Source organism: Microcaecilia unicolor, chromosome 8 (assembly GCF_901765095.1).
Source record: "Microcaecilia unicolor chromosome 8, aMicUni1.1, whole genome shotgun sequence".
Classification (NCBI taxonomy): Eukaryota; Metazoa; Chordata; class Amphibia; order Gymnophiona; family Siphonopidae; genus Microcaecilia; species Microcaecilia unicolor.
This window is the reverse complement of record NC_044038.1, coordinates 206,861,109-206,880,233: the sequence shown is the minus strand read 5'-3', so window position 1 is coordinate 206,880,233 and position 19,125 is coordinate 206,861,109. Positions and strand designations below refer to the sequence as shown.

At 43.2% G+C, this 19,125-nt stretch overlaps 1 protein-coding gene across 1 annotated transcript; it reads left to right on the top strand.

The window, feature by feature from the left end:
• The first annotated feature begins 2,844 nt into the window (after nucleotides 1–2,844).
• TUBB1 (tubulin beta 1 class VI) lies at nucleotides 2,845–18,301 on the top strand. Its single transcript, XM_030212231.1, has 4 exons — nucleotides 2,845–2,954; nucleotides 8,898–9,006; nucleotides 11,189–11,299; nucleotides 17,085–18,301. The coding sequence occupies exons 1-4, from the start codon at nucleotides 2,898–2,900 to the stop codon at nucleotides 18,197–18,199; spliced, it is 1,392 nt and encodes a 463-aa protein (XP_030068091.1). The 5' UTR covers nucleotides 2,845–2,897; the 3' UTR covers nucleotides 18,200–18,301.
• The last annotated feature ends 824 nt before the right edge of the window (nucleotides 18,302–19,125 follow it).

Genomic DNA, 19,125 nt, shown 5'->3' with positions numbered 1-19,125 from the left:
CTCACTCCCCCTGACAGTCCCCACCTGCCTACCAGCTGAGCTCTGGCCGGCACCTCCAATCTGCAGCGCTGCTGACTTTAAATGAAGAAAACCGTCTCGTCGTTGGCCCTTCACTACTGAGTCCCGGCCTCTGATATCACCTCCTATAGTAGTGAAGGGCCAACGACGAGATGATTTTCTTCATTTAAAGTCAGCAATGCTGCAGATTGGAGGTGCCGGCCGGAGCTCAGCTGGTAGGCAGGTGGGGACTGTCGGGGGGAGTGAGAGGCGCTGCGCCGGGGGGGGTGGACGGAGCACCCCCCACCCATTGACACCCGGGGTGGACCGCCCCCACCGCCCCGCCCTTGCTACGCCACTGATATATATATATATATATATATGCAAATGAATATGCTAATATGCTCCGCCCCATCCTTTGCCCCCCCCCCAAATGAAACAGTCAAGCTAAGCCCATGGCTTTCTTTCAGGTGCAATGTCTCTAACAGTTTAAGGGAAAAAATGAAGATAGCATAGGAGTTAAACCAAAAAAAGAAAGCAATAGTCAAACTTAAGCTAGCCTGCTACTTTAATAATACCCAGAATGCAAACTACAGCATGAACTTCATTTAAGCTCTGCGTTCTTGTTCATCTAATTTTTTATGATATCTTACCACCTTATATGATAGATCTGATCTCATTAACTTATCACCACGAAATGCCACCTCATCATCTAGAGAATATCTCATATTACATTTCCGAAGTTGTAAAATCTTAACCTACAAAACTATTTGTAATGCTAATTTTTCTTACCAAAGTACCAAACTCTGGAACTCATTACCCAAGTATATCAGACACTCAAGTCGATTATATGTCAGTTAGAAGTTTACTTAAACCCACTTCTTTAGATCTGTGTTCAGCTAATATGAAAGGATTTTTTTAATAGTTGTATTCTTGTATTAATATTAATTGTCATGCTTCTTCTTAATTTGTTATATAAGCCGCATTGAACCTGAGCTTTCTTGGGAAAATGCAGGGTAGAAATGTCATAATAAATAAATAAAATAAACTTGCCTGTTCCTCCTTCTGCCTTAAAGATATTTATGTCTCCCTTTTCACGTTCTTTTTATAGGCACACACACCTTTTCTGCTGCTAATACACAGATCACTTTTGCAGTGCTATGAGACGTAGGTAGTGTTGCTAAAGGTAGATGCAACAGCCCTGTTTCTTTTTTCTTCATCCCTCCTCAGATTCACATTCACTTTCCCTAAGAATGTTATAATGTCTTTGTATCGCTCCATGTTGTGACCGCACCTCAAATTCTGTGTGCAGTTCTGGTCACCGCATCTCAGAAAAGATATAGTGGACTTAGAAAAGGTACAGAGAAGGGCGAGAAAAATGATAAAGGGGATGGGATGACTTCCCTATCAGGAAAGGCTAAAGTGGCTAGGGCTCTTCAGCTTGGCGAAGAGACAGCTGAGGGAAGATATGATAGAGGTCTATAAGGTAATAAGTAGAATGGAATGGATAGATGTGAATCGCTTGTTTACTCTTTCCAAAAATACTAGGACTAGGGAGCATGCGATGAAGCTGCTAAGTAGTAAATTTAAAATGAATCAGAGAAAATATTTCTTCACTCAAGTAACTAAACTCTAGAATTTGTTGCCAGATAATGTAGTAACAGCAGTTCGCTTAGCAGGGTTTAAAAAGGGTTTGGATAATTTCCTAAAAGAAAAGTCCATTAGCCATTATTAAGATGGACCTGGGGAAATCCACTGCATATTCTAGGATAAGCAGTATAAAATCTGTTTTGCTGTTCTGGGATCTTGCCAGGTACTTGTGACCTGGACTGGCCATTGTTGGAAACAGGATACTGGGCTTGATGGACCTTCAGTCTGTCCCAGTGCAGCAATGCTTATGTTCTTATGACTTTCCCCCATGGATGGATGCAATCATAGTTTGTGAATGAGTAAGAGGACTAGGCAAACATATGCTTCAAATGGAGTGGCTTAATGATTAGACCTGGCAGCTGCCAATTTACCCAGTCCCAAGAGGGCTAGTTTAGGTCAGTCCTGGATTTCTGACAATCCTAAACTGGCGTATTATGGGATGTGTAGTGCAGATCTCATTGGGTAGAATCAGGGACCATAAATTGCACACTGAACTGGCATGTGAGTTCAAAAACAGGACTGGCTAAAAAGTCTTCCTCCTGAAACTGGGTAACTTGGCAGTTCTGGAGCAGTGGGCTGAGAACCAGGTAGAATGGCAAGTCATTTCACCCTCCATTGTCTGTGGTAGAAACCAAGGATGGACTGCCCCAAAGAGTGAGATTTATGGGCAATGTGGCCGAGATATAAATTTAGAACAGTTTACATATGAAAACGCATCACAAATGGAAGAAGCAAAATACTATATGTTGCTTCATTTCTTGTTTATGAAATAATACAGGTGGATTGGAGGCAGTAAAGATAGTTTTGAAAGGAATTTTACCCAGGTAACTTAATTTCTAACTAGGTAAATTCCCCAGGCTGAAAACTTCCCTTCACTTAGTATGCACTCAAATATATTTGTACAAGTGGACTTCTCCACCCAGCTCAAATTTTCAAAGGAAAGCTCTGAGACTGTCCCCACCAGAGACACATGCACTCTCACTTTTCAGATAAATGCACTGTCTTGCTGTTCGCTCTCTCTCTCTCTCTCTCTCTCTCTCTCTCTCCCTCCTCCTCCCCCCCCCCCCCTCCCTGTGTTTCTGGACTGAAAGGTCCTGTAGTTGTGGAGCTACCAGTGCCACACTGATATCTCTGTGGGTGTGGTATCAGCTGTAGTATAAGAGCTGCCCCTGCAAAGTTTTCACTATTTGTCTGCCAGACGCTGAGTGCTGTTTACCAATCAGGGAGAGAAACTGCTTAGCATTGCAAAAATGCGTGAAATTGTCCATCTTCAGATTGGCCAATGTGGTAACCAAATTGGGGCCAAGGTGAGCAACACTTCCAAACTTGCAATGACTTTTAATGATGTGGGTGTGTCAATGCTTTAGACGAAGATGCATCTTGCTTGGTAGACTCGCACGAACCAAAATAAATAGCTAAACTTTTAATTAAATATTTGAAAAAAAGTGATAGGATTAGTAGCTGCACCCCAATTCATTTTGGGGTAGTGATATACACATGATTCTACTGTGCTGATGTTGAAATCGTTTTTCCCATGTTGTATCTATGGGAGAAAATGCTTAATGGATCTGATCCTTTCTCTTAGCAAATATATTCTCCGCAGAAAGGAGGAATCCTTGGAGGAAGTTGTCTATTTTATTTTATGTTTTTATTTATTTAAATCATTTATTTATAATTTTTCATTTTACAAGGGTCACTTGCAAACAGTAATACAGAGATGACTGCACATTAATACAATATAAGAAGAAAACAATCCCAACTAGATATATATGGATTATATACAATCTTTCTCTTTCTTAGGCCACAAAGTGAAGAAAAATAGGGAGAGTGAAATAAGACAAGGAGATCAATTAAACAGTAAACAGAAAAAAAGAAAACATGGTATTAACCTGGGAAGTTGTCTATTTTAAACTGCACTGTTGTTCTCTTCTGTATGACAAAGACAGAAACCCCTTTGGATAAAATTGTACAACAGATAAAATTATTAACTAGAAAAGATGATTTGACTCAAAATTACATGTACAGACATTTAAAATTAAAGGGACTGGTGGTGTACAGCTGAGGGTGTGACAGTTTTGGGACATATGACATCTCTTGTGCACTGTCGAGATAAGAGCACACAGGCCTGCAAGCTAAGATAGTGAGTCAGGGGTTTTAATTCTTTGCATGCCCTGTTTCTGTAAGTAACAATCAAATAATGTGGTTGAATATATTTTGGGCTTTAAAATGTAAGCCACCTAGAGTTTTTTTTTAGGGTTTTTTCTTCTTTTTTTTTAACACCGAAAACATTTTTGAACATGGCAGAACTTGTGATAGTTACAGAGCTCAAGGTCTCCTAAAGAACGCAGTCTGTAGAAAATATTTATTTTGTTTTACTGCTGGGATTTATTAGACTCCTACAGAAACAGAAAAACATATACATTCAGAAGGATGATCAGTAGATGTGTTTAGAAACATTTTGACTAAGAAGCATAAATGATATATCAGACCTCTGCACATCATTTATTTGGGAGCCTGATTTGATCAGTGGGATTGCAGATGTAGGACATGGGTGCATAAAAATCTGTGGGGCCCTTATACTAAGCAGCTCTAGAAAGTGGCCTGTGCTATCCTGTGTGCTGAAGCCACTTTTAGCACTGCTGGGAAATATGAGAAGCTAAGTTGCTCTATATATACAATTTTTGTATTTCTTATAAGGGAAATGGGACTTGATATACCACCTTTCTGAGGTTTTTGTAACTACATTCAAAGTGCTTTACATATATTCAGGTACTTTATACCAGGGGCAATGGAGAGTTAAGTGACTTGCCCAGAGTCACAAGGAGCTGAAGTGGGAATTGAACCCAGTTCCCCAGGCTCAAAGTCCACTGCACTGACCACTAGGCTACTCCTCCACTACCAACATGGTCATGTAGAAGCCTGCCCTTGCAGATCAGCAATGCGGCTATGCAGGCTTCTGTTTCTGTGAGTCTGACGTCCTGCAGGACTGAGCTGCAAGGGCAGGCTTCTACATGAAATGTTGCTAGTGGAATAGCAACATTCCATGTAGAATCTCAAATAGTAGCAACAGAATCTCAATAGTAGCAACATTCCATCTAGAATCTCCAATAGTAGCAACAGAATCTCAAATAGTAGCAATATTCCATCTAGAATCTCAAAAGAATCTGAAATAATAGCAACATTCCATCTACAATCTCCAATAGCAGCAACATTCCATCTAGAATCTCAAATAGGGAAATGGGACTTGATATGCCGCCTTTCTGAGTTTTTTTTTTTTTTTTTTGCAACTACATTCAAAGTGGTTTGCATATATTCAGGTACTTATTTTATAGCAGGGGCAATGGAGGGTTAAGTGACTTGCCCAGAGTCACAAGGAGCTGCAGTAGGAATTGAACTCAGTTCCCCAGGATCAAAGGCCACTGCACTAACCACTAGGCTACTCCTGCATCATTTCATTGTTTATATGTATGGATGAGCACAATATGATTTTTTTAGCACAAAAAAGAACAAAAATATATTTTAGGAGGTTTTTGGCCAGTGATGATATAATGGCCCACTGAGTGCTGAAAGTACGTCAGTGACAAGTTCACTCAAACACCTGGGTCTTTTGAGGTCCCCTCCTCCTTTCGTTTTTACCAGAATCTATGAGCAACTTATATTGTTTTCTACAGTTCTTTTGGTAGAAGTGATCCTGATATTCTGTAGAAACGTTTATATGTTTTGAAGTCACACGTTAATTTTCCCATTAGCGCGTGAGCACTTACTGACACCTGTTTTGTAGGCAGTAAGGGCTCATGTGCTAATCACATGCTAATCAGTTAGCGCACAGCAATGTAGCTGAGCTAACTAGATAGTGCAGAACATGCCTACTCTCTGCCCCAAGACCCACCCCTGCACTAAAAAAGAAAAACTATTTTTTAGCGCTTAGGTAGTGGACGCACATGCAGTAACTACTACGGGACGTTTAAGCACATGTTGATGCTGTCCTGATTGTATCCCACTGCATGTGTGTACTCACAGTGGAGTGGAGTGGAGGAGTGGCCTAGTGGTTAGAACACTGGTCTTACAATCCAGAGGTGGCCAGTTCAAATCCCACTGCTGCTCCTTGTGAGCTTGGGCAAGTCACTTAACCCTCCATTGCCTCAGGTACAAACTTAGATTGTGAGCCCTCCTGGGACAGAGAAATATCCAGTGTATCTGAATGTAACTCACCTTGAGCTACTACTGAAAAAGATGTGAGCAAAATCCAAATAAATTATTTGAGATTCTGTTGCTACTATCTCAGATTTTACATGGAATGTTGCTACTATTTGAGATTCTGTATGGAATGTTGATATTATCTAAGATTCTACATGGAATGTTGGTCTACATGGAATGTTGCAACTATTTGAAATTCTGTTGCTACTATTTGAGATTCTACATGGAATGTTACTATAGTGGAGGAGTGGCCTAGCGGCTAGAATACCAATCTTGCAATCCAGAGGCGGCCAGTTCAAATCCCACTGCTGCTCCTTGTGATCTTGGGCAAGTCACTCAACCCTCCATTGCCTCAGGTACAAACTTAGATTGTGAGCCCTCCTGGGACAGAGAACTATCCAGAGTACCTGAATGTAACTCACCTTGAGCTACTACTGAAAAAGGTGTGAACAAAATCTAAAAAAAATAAATTAAATACTTCCAATTATAACTTGTCTTAGAAAAGCATGCACTCATGGGGTATATAGACTGTTAAAGTGGAGCCAGCTGTGTACATGGAAAGCATGAATACCAATGATGGTCTTGCATGGGTCACTAGAAGTACTCATTTTCAGGGTGACAATAATGCCCTTTTTACTAAGCTGCAGTAAAAAGACCTTTCACTAGCTTCAGCATGTGTTACTGACATGTGCTGAGGCCCCAGTTTACCATAGCGGGTAAAAGGCTGTCTTTTTTTTCTCAACAAGAAATGGCTGTATGGTAAGTGAACCACTTATAGCGTGGTTATTTTTGGGGGGGGGGGGAACACTTAACAGCCACCCATTGAGGTGGTAGGAAGGGCTCCTGCGCTAACCCAGTGCTAACTGGGCAGTGCCAAAATCCAGTAGTATTCTGTAACGACGTGCGTAACTTAATTAGCTTAACAAAGCCAATCAGCATTGATAACAGCACTTAACAAGCAATAAGTGGAGTGGCCTAGTGGAGTGGAGGAGTGGCCTAGTGGTTAGGGTGGTGGACTTTGGTCCTGAGGAACCTGCCTCTTCCCTTTACTGCCTCCTTCCTGTACACATTAATTGATTTGATTTGCTTACTTTATTTTTTGTCTATTAGATTGTAAGCTCTTTGAGCAGGGACTGTCTTTCTTCTATGTTTGTGCAGCGCTGCGTACGCCTTGTAGCGCTATAGAAATGCTAAACAGTAGCAGTAGTAGTAGTAGGAACTGAGTTCAATTCCCACTTCAGGCATAGGCAGCTCCTTGTGGCTCTGGGCAAGTTACTTAACCCTCCATTGCCCCATGTAAGCCGCATTGAGCCTGTCATGAGTGGGAAAGCACAGGGTACAAATGTAAAAAATAATGAGCACTAATTGGCAATAATTAGAACTTACATGCACAACTCACTAAGTGTATTTTGTAACACAGTGTGCCCAACTTCTAATGCCCACAGCCATAAAAGGACGTGGTTATGATTGAGGAAATAAAATTTATGCACAGTAAATGGATGCACATAGTTTCAGACACTGAGATATCAACTAAGTGTAATTCTATATACTGCTCCTAAATCTAGGCACCACTTATAGAATACACTTAGGCAAAAATGTTTTCCACATGGATTTTTTAGGCACCATATATAGAATCCCCCCTCCCCCCATATGTATACCTAATCTTGATTTATCCTTGCCATTTTTAGGGCATATAGATGTCTGCCCAGCACTGGCCTTGTTCTAAAATTTCTGAAGTTGTTGTCAAAGCCCCTGAAAAGCTCCACTCCAGCCTCAATCAGGGCACAGGCTGTAGAAGTCTGCCCAGCACTGGCTTTCCTACCTAATCTCTGCTAAGCTTCTATGGATCCCTAAACAGGATTCCTTTGTGTTTGTCCCATTCATTTTTGAATTCTGTTACCGTTTCCATCTCTACCACCTCCCACGGGAGGGCATTCTGGGTATCTACTTCCCTGTTGGTGACAAAATACTTCCTGACATTTTTCCTGAGTCGGCCCCCTTTCAACCTCAATTCCTCTACCGCCTTTTCATCTTTAAAAAAGAGGATTAATACCTTTCAAGTATTTGAACGTCTGTATCATATCACCTCTATTTCTCCTTTCCTCCAGGTCCTCCATGTTTAGGTCAGCAACGGGCTCATTTTCTAAACAAAAGGACGTCCATCTTTCGACATAAATCGGAAGATGGACGTCTTTCTCCCAGAAACGTTCAAATCGGTATAATTGAAACCCGATTTTGGACGTCTTCAACTGCAGTCTGCCACAAGGACGTCCAAATTTTAAGGGGGCATATCGGAGGCGTAGCGAAGGCGGGACTTGGGCGTGCCTAACACTTGGACATCCTTGACCCATAATCGAAAAAAGCAAGGATGTCCCTGACGAACACTTGGACGTTTTCACCCGGACGTGTTTTTATTACGAATAAGGCACAAAAAGGTGCCCGAAATGACCAGATGACCACCAGAGAGAATCGGGGATGGGTGGGGACAGGTAAGATTTCAGTAGGGACAGGCGGGGATGGGTAAGATTTCTGTCTAAGACAGACTGAGTGAGCAGTGAGGGGCCACGTGAGGGGAGAGGCCCCGGGCCCGGCTTGGTCTCTTGGCGGCCCCTTGAAATTATATTTGTTTATGTTTATTAGCACTTGCTGTACTGCCTTTCAGAGCCAAGGAATCAAAGCAGATTACAATAAATAAAATAATTTATAGAAGGAAAGGACCGCATGTCTTTATGATAAGACAGCAGAAGAGAAAACAAAAGGACAGAAGGAAGGAAGGAAGGAAATGGCCTCCCAGTGAAGAAGAGTGATTGAGCTATAGGTTCCATAGTGTACAAGGATACGTTTTTTTAGTGCACACCTTATCTTTGTCTTGAGGCCGTCCTATAAGGAGACAGCTGAAACAGAAAGAGCTGTAGTCCAGCTGTCTTACTACCTCACATCAGGTATATACATACAGACAGTGATTACATAAGTCAACCTACCTGCAGAGCACTTCTGTTGCAAAGTGGCACTTTCAATTACTTCCAACATCTTGTCTTGTGTTTCCTTTACAGTTTTGGGATGTGATAAGTGATGAACATGGGATTGATAGTACTGGGAATTACCATGGAGACTCCGATTTGCAATTGGAAAGAATCAATGTCTACTTCAATGAAGCTTATTGTAAGTTGTTGGGTTCTTTTTAAATATGCAGAACTAGAAGTACACTCGTATAGTAACATAGTAGATGATGGCAGAGAAAGAACCTGTATGGTCCATCCAGTCTGCCCAACAAGATAAACTCATATGTGCTACTTTATGTGTATACCTGACCTTGATTTGTATCTGCCATTTTCAGGGCACAGACCGTAGAAGTCTGCCCAGCACTAGCCCCGCCTCCCACCGGCTCTGCCTCCCAATCTCCGCTAAGCTTCTGAGGATCCATTCCTTCTGAACAGGATTCCTTTATGTTTATCCCACGCATTTTTGAATTCTGTTACCGTTTTCATCTCCACCATATATAATTAAATAGTTGCAAATATCAGCACAGCTAGTTTTATTAGCAAAGACACAATCCTTCAAGGTCAACCTTGTTGAGTCCATTCATGCCTGAACTTCCAGAAGGAGGTTAAAGTTATAGGACAGCTCAGTACAAAAACCCCTTCCTGACTCAAAGCAGATTGAAAATGATGCCTGGATCAGTTTCTTCCAATGAGAATATCTATGAAACTGAGTTAGCAGTGATTCAATTTCCTCTTTAAACTTCTCTAACTTTACTTTCAACATGTTCCCTGAGGGGCCTCCAAAGAGCTTAGCACCACCTAGTGGGCATAGAGACCCAGGTTGGATTCCTGAGCCCCCAGGTCTTGGAGACACCTTGGGAGGAGCCATATCATCATGGGAAGACAGAAGACAGTACCAGCATTCATGCAACAGCAACACCTAGTGGTTGGGACGGGAATATGCCAGGTCTGTCCCTATGGTTGGGTGAGATAGTAGATCATGATGAGGTCTTAAACTAGGAAAAACAGAACTAGTTGTGACTGAAAGCTCCTGCAGCAGCAGCCTCCGTTGGGGTAATTTCTGACTGAACTGGAAGCCCAAAGAAACAGGAGGTAGCTTGTTCCATCCTTCCCCCCCCCCCCAAGTCCTCCCTAAAACTACATTCACTGAAGATGATGAGACTGTGAGCTCTATTCAGTGAACATTTATAAACCATTCATGAAATAATTCTGTTTTTATTATCCTACACCACTAACCAGCTGTAGGATGAGGCTGCACCAGTTCACTAATCAAATGTATGCAAAGGAGGAACAAAGAACAGCTGATAGCCAGAAGAATTTTGCATGCAACTTTTGCATATTTTTGGTCATTGTTCTTTTCTGATCTAACATGGATGCAGGTATCCCATGTTGCTGTCTCAATTTCCCAACTTAAGACTTGGCGATGTTCTCAAATGATGGAATAAGAATTTTTTCGCTAATATTTTTCCTTATTTAGGGGCCCTTTTACAACACCACAGTAGAGCTACCACAGCGTTGGCACGTGCCAATCCAGCACTACTGCCAGCCTATGGCAGGAGCCAACAGTAGTTCCGTCCCCCACTGCGTGCCATGTCCAGCATGATGGGAAATTGCTTTGGGGGCTTACCCAGCGATAATCTAGCAGGGCCACGCACAGCCTGGTTACCACTGGGCTAGCTTGGGAGCCATAGCCGCATGGCAAGTATGTACTTACTGCATAGCCATTTCCTTTTTTCTGCCTTTTACTCGCTGCCGTAAAAGGCGCAGCAAATCCATGCACTGACTCCACCACAGCAGTTTTGTAGAAGAGGCCCTTAGTGTATTATAGTAATGATGTGTTTGTCTACAATAACAAATGTACTAGTTAGGCAAGTTCTAAATATAGATAATGTTATCTCTTCTTATGTTCTTTTGTCATTCTCATCAAGTCATTACTGAAAGGAGGGTGCTATAAACACCATTTTACATTAAATGAAAAATATTACTTTAGTCTTATGGGTGATTTTTGATCCACAGTGCCTATTTTGCAGTTCCTATATCAGGATTTGAAAGTTCTTTGAAGGGAAATCCCAGGCAGAACCCAGATGGTGATACATTCTGTACAGAAAAAAAAAGGTTTATAGAAATGCTCCACAAAAAAGCTAGTCTCTATGGAGTTATTAATACCAAAATGAGGCACGGCTACCACTGCATTTTCACTTTCTTTGAAATAAACCAGATCTCTTGGCTCTAAGATTTGACTTTCAGCATAACAGCAGCAGACGACACCAGGGTCCATCTTGTTCTGCTAATCTTGGCAGATGACTGAAGCTAATACATCTTGAATTTTTTTCCCCCTGCAGCTCACAAGTATGTGCCCCGAGCTATCCTGGTAGATCTGGAACCAGGGACCATGGACAGTCTCCGATCCAGTAAAATAGGTCCTTTATTTCGACCTGACAACTTCATTCATGGTTAGTGAACAGTTATACTAAAATACACGCATCATATTTTCCATTCAACAGTGAATGAACGGTAATGTTTCTATCACTTATTTCTGTTGTTCTGCATCTGGTTATTTTATAACATTTTAAATCATTCAACCCACTTATATATTGCATTTGGTTCTGTGTTAGTCTTTGTATCTGAAACTTCATCCTTTACCAGAAAAAAAGTGCTCAGACTGTAAAAGTGTCTGATTCAGTGGTTCCTAAACCTGTCACAAGAAGCCTCTATCTTGGGAATATCCACCATGACACATATTTGAATGCAAAAATGCAACATGCTTCGTGCATATTCACAGTAGTAGATATTCTGAAAATCTGACCAGCAGGAGGTCTCTGAGGACAAGTTTGGAAAAGATTGATCTAATTGATCCTTATAGAGCATAAAAATTATGAAATGATACATAACGAGCCATTCATGTTTGTGTATACGGTACACTCATACAAAGAGTAACTCTGCTTCTCTCTCTCTCTCTCATGCCTTCCACTTGCTTCCAGGCATTATCAGAGCAGCTTGCTTGGGGAACAATGAGTTGGCAGTTCCAGTGATCTCACTGTTCTTACAAATGCTGCTATGTAAGGGTACCAATCAGGCCCCCGCTTCCTGTAGCAAAAGCCTGACAGTCCATTGATAAGGCAAAAGCTTGTGACAAAGTCTTGACAATGGCTAACACAATTCCCATCCTTGTCCCCCTCCCAAATGATCAGCTTTCTTGGTAACCAAAGCATGCACATTGACCTAGTTCATAAAACAAGCATATCCAATTATAACCTCATGATTATCCTGTTCTGAAGGCCATAATCCCTAAGAAGATACAGTCAGAAGTAATTCAGAGGACAACCAAAATGGTGTGGAGTCTACACCAAATCCCAATGTTTAGAGGGGCATTTTCAATGTCTAAATCCAATTTTGGACGTTTTGGGAAAAACGTCCAAAACTCCAGTAGCAAAGATGGCCATTTTCAAAACACAAAAATGTCCAACTTTTTGTTTCAAAAATGGCCATTTGCTAGATGTTTTTGTACACAGTGCATCTATCTTTTAGGATCATTTTCGGGGGGGGGGGGGGGGGAAACACACAAAAACAAGCCATTGGGATGGATGGGATCCAGCATTCCAGTAGACTGGCCACACAGACATCTCAGCAGTGCAGTGGGGCACCCTAGGTGGCACTGTAGTGGACTTCACATAAAAGGTCCCAGGTACACAGCTCACAGTTACCCCCTTATATTGTATGAGGAGCCCTCCAAAACCCACCAAAAACCTACTGTACCCAACTATACAGTACAATATTTATTTATTTTATTTAATACATTTATACCTCACATTTTCCCACTAGTTGCAGGCTAAATGAGCCTTACACAATAACAAGGGTATGCTACAATGTCAATAAACAATGTTGTAGTAAAAATTGTGATTGTAAACGTATCGTCTAAAACAAGAAGAAAATAAAATATAAAAGAAAATTATTAAGGTCCATATATTTGCAGTAACAGATATTAAGTAAACTAAGTAACGTCTGGAAGGTAGGTCTTCTTGAACAGGGTGGTCTTAAGGGGTGTGCTGGTAAATTTTTAACAACAGGCTCTTTCTCCGGACGTAGCCAGCTCTGCAGTTGGAAGGGCCAGGGGTGGCCGGGGGGGGGGGGGGGGGGGGGGGGGGGGAAGGGGGAGCAACACTTGCCTCTCTCTCCTCCCTCCCTTCCTGCAGGCACACTAGGCATACCTTTGCTGGCAGCCAATAAATGGACTGCCACCACTCCCAACGTCTTGCTCTGAGCAGCATGCTGGAACTTCTCACACTTGCTGGAGAAGTCCCAGCCTGCTGCTCAGAGCTGGAAACAAGGAGCAGGGAGCAGCAGCAGTCTATTTACTTGGTTGGCAGGGCTCAGCATCCCCACCAGCAAAGTAAAAGAGAATTCAGTAAGGGGCCCAAGCCCACATTTTGGGAGCCAGTTGTTAAAGTAGCCATGGAGGGCCCTACTTTAACAACCGGCTCCCAAAATTCTTAAAAACTTAACAACCGGCTCTTGCGAGCCTGCTCCAGCACACCACTGGTAGTCTTCAATAATTTCCTGAGGTCTAGATGATTCTGAGTTGATCTTAAGGATTTAGGCAGTGCATTCCATAGCTGTGTTCCCAAGGAGAAACTGGACGCGTAGGTAGATTTGTATTTGAGGCCATTACAATTTGGATAATGTAAGATTAAGTAGGATCGAGAAGAACTGGAACTGTTTCTGGATGGTAGATCTATTAAATTTAACATGTATCCAGGAACTTCACCGTAAATAATCCTATGAATCAAGGTGCAGATCTTAAAGGCAATACATTCCTTGATAGGAAGCCAGTGCAATTTTTCTCGAAGGGGCCTGGCAGATTCAAATTTTGACTTGCCAAAGATCAGTCTGGCTGCTGTATTCTGTGCAGTCTGAAATTTCTTGATTAGTTGTTCTTATAACTAATAACCTTAATGTCTGCAGGTGTCACCTATATGTAGGTACCGTAGGTTTTTGGTGGGCTGACATGGTCCACCACAAGTTTACCAGTTAGAGTGGGATGTGGGCCTGGGTCCTCTTCTCTACAGACCACTACACCTACCACTAGGCTACTCCAGGGACCTGCTTGCTGTTCTAATAGGACTGGCCATAACATCTGAAGCTATCATAAAGGCTATGTACTGTTTCTTTCATATCTTTGGGAGGTGGGAGGGGGTCAGTGACCACTGGGGGAGTAAGGGGTTCTTACCTTAATCACTCCAGTGGTCATCTGGTCATTAGGGCACCGTTTTGTGACTGAGGCATGATTGAAACTGGTCTAAACCAAAACATCTAACTTTTAGTCCTGGATGTTTTTGCTTTGTTCCATTATGGCAGAAAAACATCCGAGTTTTAGGAATGCCCAAATCCCACCCCCTTGTCATTGCATGCACTGCAGAGAAAAATATCTGAAATCGAGTTTCGAAAAACATCCAAATGCCACTTTATGCTCTTTTGGAGATGTTTTTCTTTTTTGAACATGAGCCCTTTAATGACCTAAGTATACTACATCCTAGAAAAGGAGAAGATGACGTTCAATCCTGTGCTGTTTTTTGTGATTGCCTTTCTCAGAAAATGACTCAAAACAATTAACGATCTCCAAATGGAAACATAACCATAAGACCCAAAAGATAAGGGTGGTGAACGTAGAACAGGGTCACCATAGAGGTGGGAGAGGCAAAAAAAAAAAAAAAAAATATATATATATAGAATTGAAAACTTGGAATAAACATAGAAGATCCTTGGTTGCACAGTACTGAAATGAAGTCCAGAAATCAAGAGGAAAGGACAGGAAGTTGGGTAGGTTATATGGGTGTTATCTGCTAGCATATTTTTCCTGTCTCATCCTCTTCTACCCGAGGGTCAAGGAAAACAAAAGCAATGATTATATACCCTTGGTATAATCTACCCCTCTTCCACGTGGAGGGGCATTTTCGAAAGGGATGTCCAAGTTGCAATTTGGATGTCCTTGCAAAACAGTGAAATCTAGGGGTGGGGAAACCTGTATTTTCAAAACAAAATGGACGTCCATCTTTCGTTTCGAAAATACCATCAGGGACGTCCAAATCCTTAAATTTTGCCATCCCTAGACATGGATGTTTCTGATATTCGGCGATTTTGGAAAACAAAGATGTCCATGTCAAAAACGACCAAATGCAAGCCATTTGGTCATGGGAGGAGCCAGCATTTGTAATGCACTGCAGGGGCGGCGCCGACCCCCCAGTCCGCCGCCGCCGCCGCCACCACCACCTTGACCCCCCCTGCTGACGACCCTCTCAACCCCCCTCCCACCGCCAACCCTCCCCTGCCGTCGCCTACCCAACCCCCGCCAGCCAAGGTCCTCTTCTTCCTTCGTTCTGTTTCTGAGTCTGACATCCTGCACATTGTACATGCAGGACGTCAGACTCACAGAAACAGAATGAAGCCTTGCGATCTGCAGGGCTTTGTTCTGTTTCTGTGAGTCTGATGTCCTGCACGACATCAGACTCAGAACGAAGGAAGAGTGCCTCGGCTGGTGGGGGTTGGGGTCCCCGCCAGCAAAGGTAGCAGACGGCGACGGCGGGAGGGGGGGTCGAGAGGGTCCAGGGCCAAATCTACGGGGGCCCAGGCCCCCATAGCTATGCCTCTGGTGCACTGGTCCCCCTAACATGCGAGGACACCACCCAGGCACCCTAGGGGGCACTGCAGTGGACTTCATAAATTGCTCTCAGGTACACAGCTCCTTTACCTTCTGTGCTGAGCCCCCCAAAACCCACTACCCCCAACTGTACACCACTACCATAGCCCTTACGGGTGAAGGGAGGCACCTATATGTGGGTACAGTGGGTTTCTGGCGGGTTTTTGAGGGCTCGCTGTTTCCTGCACAAACGTAACAGGTAGGGGGGGGGGACGGGGTTGGGTCCGCCTTCTGAAGAGCACTGCACCCACTAAAACTGTTCCAGGAACCTGCATACTGCTGTCACGGACTTGAGTATGACATCTGAGGCTGGCACGACATATGTTGAAAGATGTTTTTTGAGGGTGGGAGGGGGTTAGTGACCACTGGGGGAATAACGGGAGGTCATCCCCAATTCTCTCCGGTGGTCATCTGGTCATTTCAGGTACCTTTTTGTGCCTTAGTTGTAAGAAAAACAGGTCCGGGTAAAAACGTCCAAATGTTCGTCAGGGACGTCCTTGTTTTTTTCAATTATGAGTCAAGAATGTCCAAGTGTTAGGCACGCCCAAGTCCCACCTTTGGTACACCTCCAACACGCCCCCTTGAACTCTGGCCGTCCTTGCGACGGAGTGCAGTTGGGGACGCCCTAAATATACCGATTTGAACGTCCCTGGGCGAAGGACGTCCATCTTCCGATTTATGTCGAAAGATGGATGCCCTTCTCTTTTGAAAATGAGCCCAATAGTCATCCTCTGGCTTTCCATTCATAATATCAATGCTTCTCAACCCAGTCCTAAGGGCACATCTAGCCATTCATGTTTTTAGGATATACACAATGAATATGCATGATACATTTGTATACCAAGGAGGAAGTGCATGCAAATTTATCTCATGTATACTCATTGTAGGTATCCTGAAAACCTGACTGGCTGGGTGTGCCTTGAGGACTGGGTTGAGAAGCCCTGCACCATATCATTGTGTGAAAAAATTTTAGTCAACTTATTTCAGGTCAAATAATGTCATTTTCTTACAGTCAATACATATAGCAGGGCAGAGTGTTATCCTGTTTTATGCTGAACCTCTTCATTTCTGATACTCTCTGTATCACACATAACACCATTCTTAAACATCTGATTTCTGCTGTTAGTATTCATTCATGGGTTGAATGATAAAAAAAATTCTCAATAAGCTTTGTTTTTGTACATATATATTCCTTTTGGAAACTTGATTTGCTTTAACACATCTTGGACTGAGTTCTCTAATTTCCCATCTTCAAATAATGTGACTCAGATATTTAAATTCATTTGCTTGTTCGTATCTTGTGAATCATTACCAAATTTTTCTTTTCCTTTAATTTTGCAAAAGCTTTTGTAGATATCCCCCCCCCCCCCCCCCTGAAAGTATCCAAGGGCCAGCCCCTAACACAGGCTCTTTCACAAGTGCCACAACCAGATCCTCAAGAGGTCTTGTCCTGCTTTTACTTTTTTTTTTTAAGTGATCTTTCTCTTCTCTCACTATTCTGGTGCTAGTACCTTCATAGATATATTTTACTGTTTCTCCAACAGGTAACTCAGGTGCTGGTAACAACTGGGCAAAGGGCCATTACACAGAGGGAGCTGAGCTAGTGGAGTCGGTGATGGATGTTGTAAGGAATGAGTGTGAGAGCTGTGACTGCCTTCAGGGCTTTCAGCTTGTCCATTCCCTGGGAGGGGGCACAGGTTCAGGCATGGGCACACTCCTTATCAACAAAATTCGAGAAGAGTATCCCGACAGAATCATGAACACCTTTAGCATCATGCCTTCCCCTAAAGTCTCGGACACAGTTGTAGAACCATACAATGCTATTCTGTCCATCCACCAGCTCATAGAGAATACAGATGAAACCTTCTGCATTGACAATGAAGCACTGTATGACATCTGCTTCCGAACCTTAAAGATGACCAATCCCACATATGGTGACCTCAACCACTTAGTGTCTTTGACCATGAGCGGTGTAACCACCTCACTGCGTTTCCCTGGCCAGTTAAATGCTGATTTGAGGAAGCTGGCTGTGAACATGGTGCCATTCCCTCGTCTACATTTCTTCATGCCTGGCTTTGCCCCCTTAACCTCCCGCAGCAGTCAGCAGTACAGAGCCCTCACTGTTCCTGAACTTACACAACAGATGTTTGATGCTCGCAACATGATGGCTGCCTGTGACCCTCATCATGGGCGCTACCTGACTGTGGCAGGTATCTTCAGGGGCCGGATGTCCACAAAAGAAGTGGATGAGCAGATGTTGGCTGTTCAGACCAAGAACAGTGCCTACTTTGTGGAGTGGATCCCCAATAATGTCAAAGTGGCTGTCTGTGACATCCCGCCCCGTGGCCTTAAGCTGGCTTCCACTTTCATAGGCAACAATACAGCCATCCAGGAGATCTTCCGTAGGATTGCAGAGCAATTTTCTGCTATGTTTCGGAGAAAAGCTTTTCTACACTGGTACACTGGTGAGGGCATGGATGAGATGGAGTTCACAGAGGCAGAATGCAACACCAACGACTTAGTGTCCGAGTACCAGCAGTATCAAGATGCAACTGCTGAACCAGAAGGATATTATGAGGAAGAGGAAGAAGAAGAAGAAGAAGAAAAAGAAAAAGAAACAAAGCATCAAGCAGCAGAGATGGTGGAAAAGGCATTTTGATATCCTAGAAGGCTTCATCTGTATGTTACTCCATGGGAACCCATTTCATGTATGTTTATGGCTTACTGCTTATATGAATGACTTAAATAGACTAATAGTGCAGTAACAAAATGTTGTGACCCAATTTATGCCACAAAAAAATCCAGCATTATCATACACTTATATCATTAAGAACAGGTAAGACAGCAAACCAAAGTACAAGGATGGTGCAGTCTAGCTTACTGTACCTGCTGTGAATGAAAATCTTTCTCTATTCTCTACAACTATATTAAGTTTATGTCGATGCTTTTCTTTTACTTTGGCAAGAGGTTGAAAGAAACTAAACACATTCCAAGTCTTTCTAGACCAATGAGACATTTTTATGCTGAGAAATAACCAGTGTTTTGGTGCTTATCTGAAGCTGACTCCGTGGCTTCAGTGAAGGGTTTGTAAGGTTGTCACATCTCTCTCTGCCCTGCCCTCGCGTCAAAACGTGATGACGTCGAGGGTGGGTAATCAGAAGGCAGGACTGAGGGAACAAACTCACTTCCAACGTTCTGAAGCTGACTCCATGGCTTCAGTGAATGGTTTGTAACATTCGTAAGTCTGTCACATCTCTCTCTGGCCCGCCTTCGCATCAAAACGTGATGACATCAAGGGCGGGTAATCAGAAGGCAGGACTGAGGGAACGAACTCGAAGGCTGGAGACGAGATGGGCAGGGCTTTCAATAACGCTGCCGCTGCAACGGAGCTAATCAGGGGACAGAGGACAATCGCTGGGTGGCTGGAGGGGGGCAGGGGACAGAGCACAATCACTGGGTGGCTGAAGGGGGAGCAGGGGAGAGAGGAGAATCGCTGGGTGGCTGGAGGAGGGGCAAGGGGATAGAGAATTGCTGGAGGGGGGGGGGGGGGGCCAGGGGACAGAGGAGAATCACTGGGCGGCTGCA

Bases quoted from the DNA above. Each gene is read 5' to 3' on its own strand.
- TUBB1 (XM_030212231.1), top strand. From the start codon at position 2,898: ATGCGTGAAATTGTCCATCTTCAGATTGGCCAATGTGGTAACCAAATT. The intron at 2,955-8,897 runs GTGAGCAACACT...TTTCCTTTACAG, and splicing joins GTAACCAAATTGGGGCCAAG to TTTTGGGATGTGATAAGTGA. The intron at 11,300-17,084 runs GTTAGTGAACAG...TTTCTCCAACAG, and splicing joins ACCTGACAACTTCATTCATG to GTAACTCAGGTGCTGGTAAC.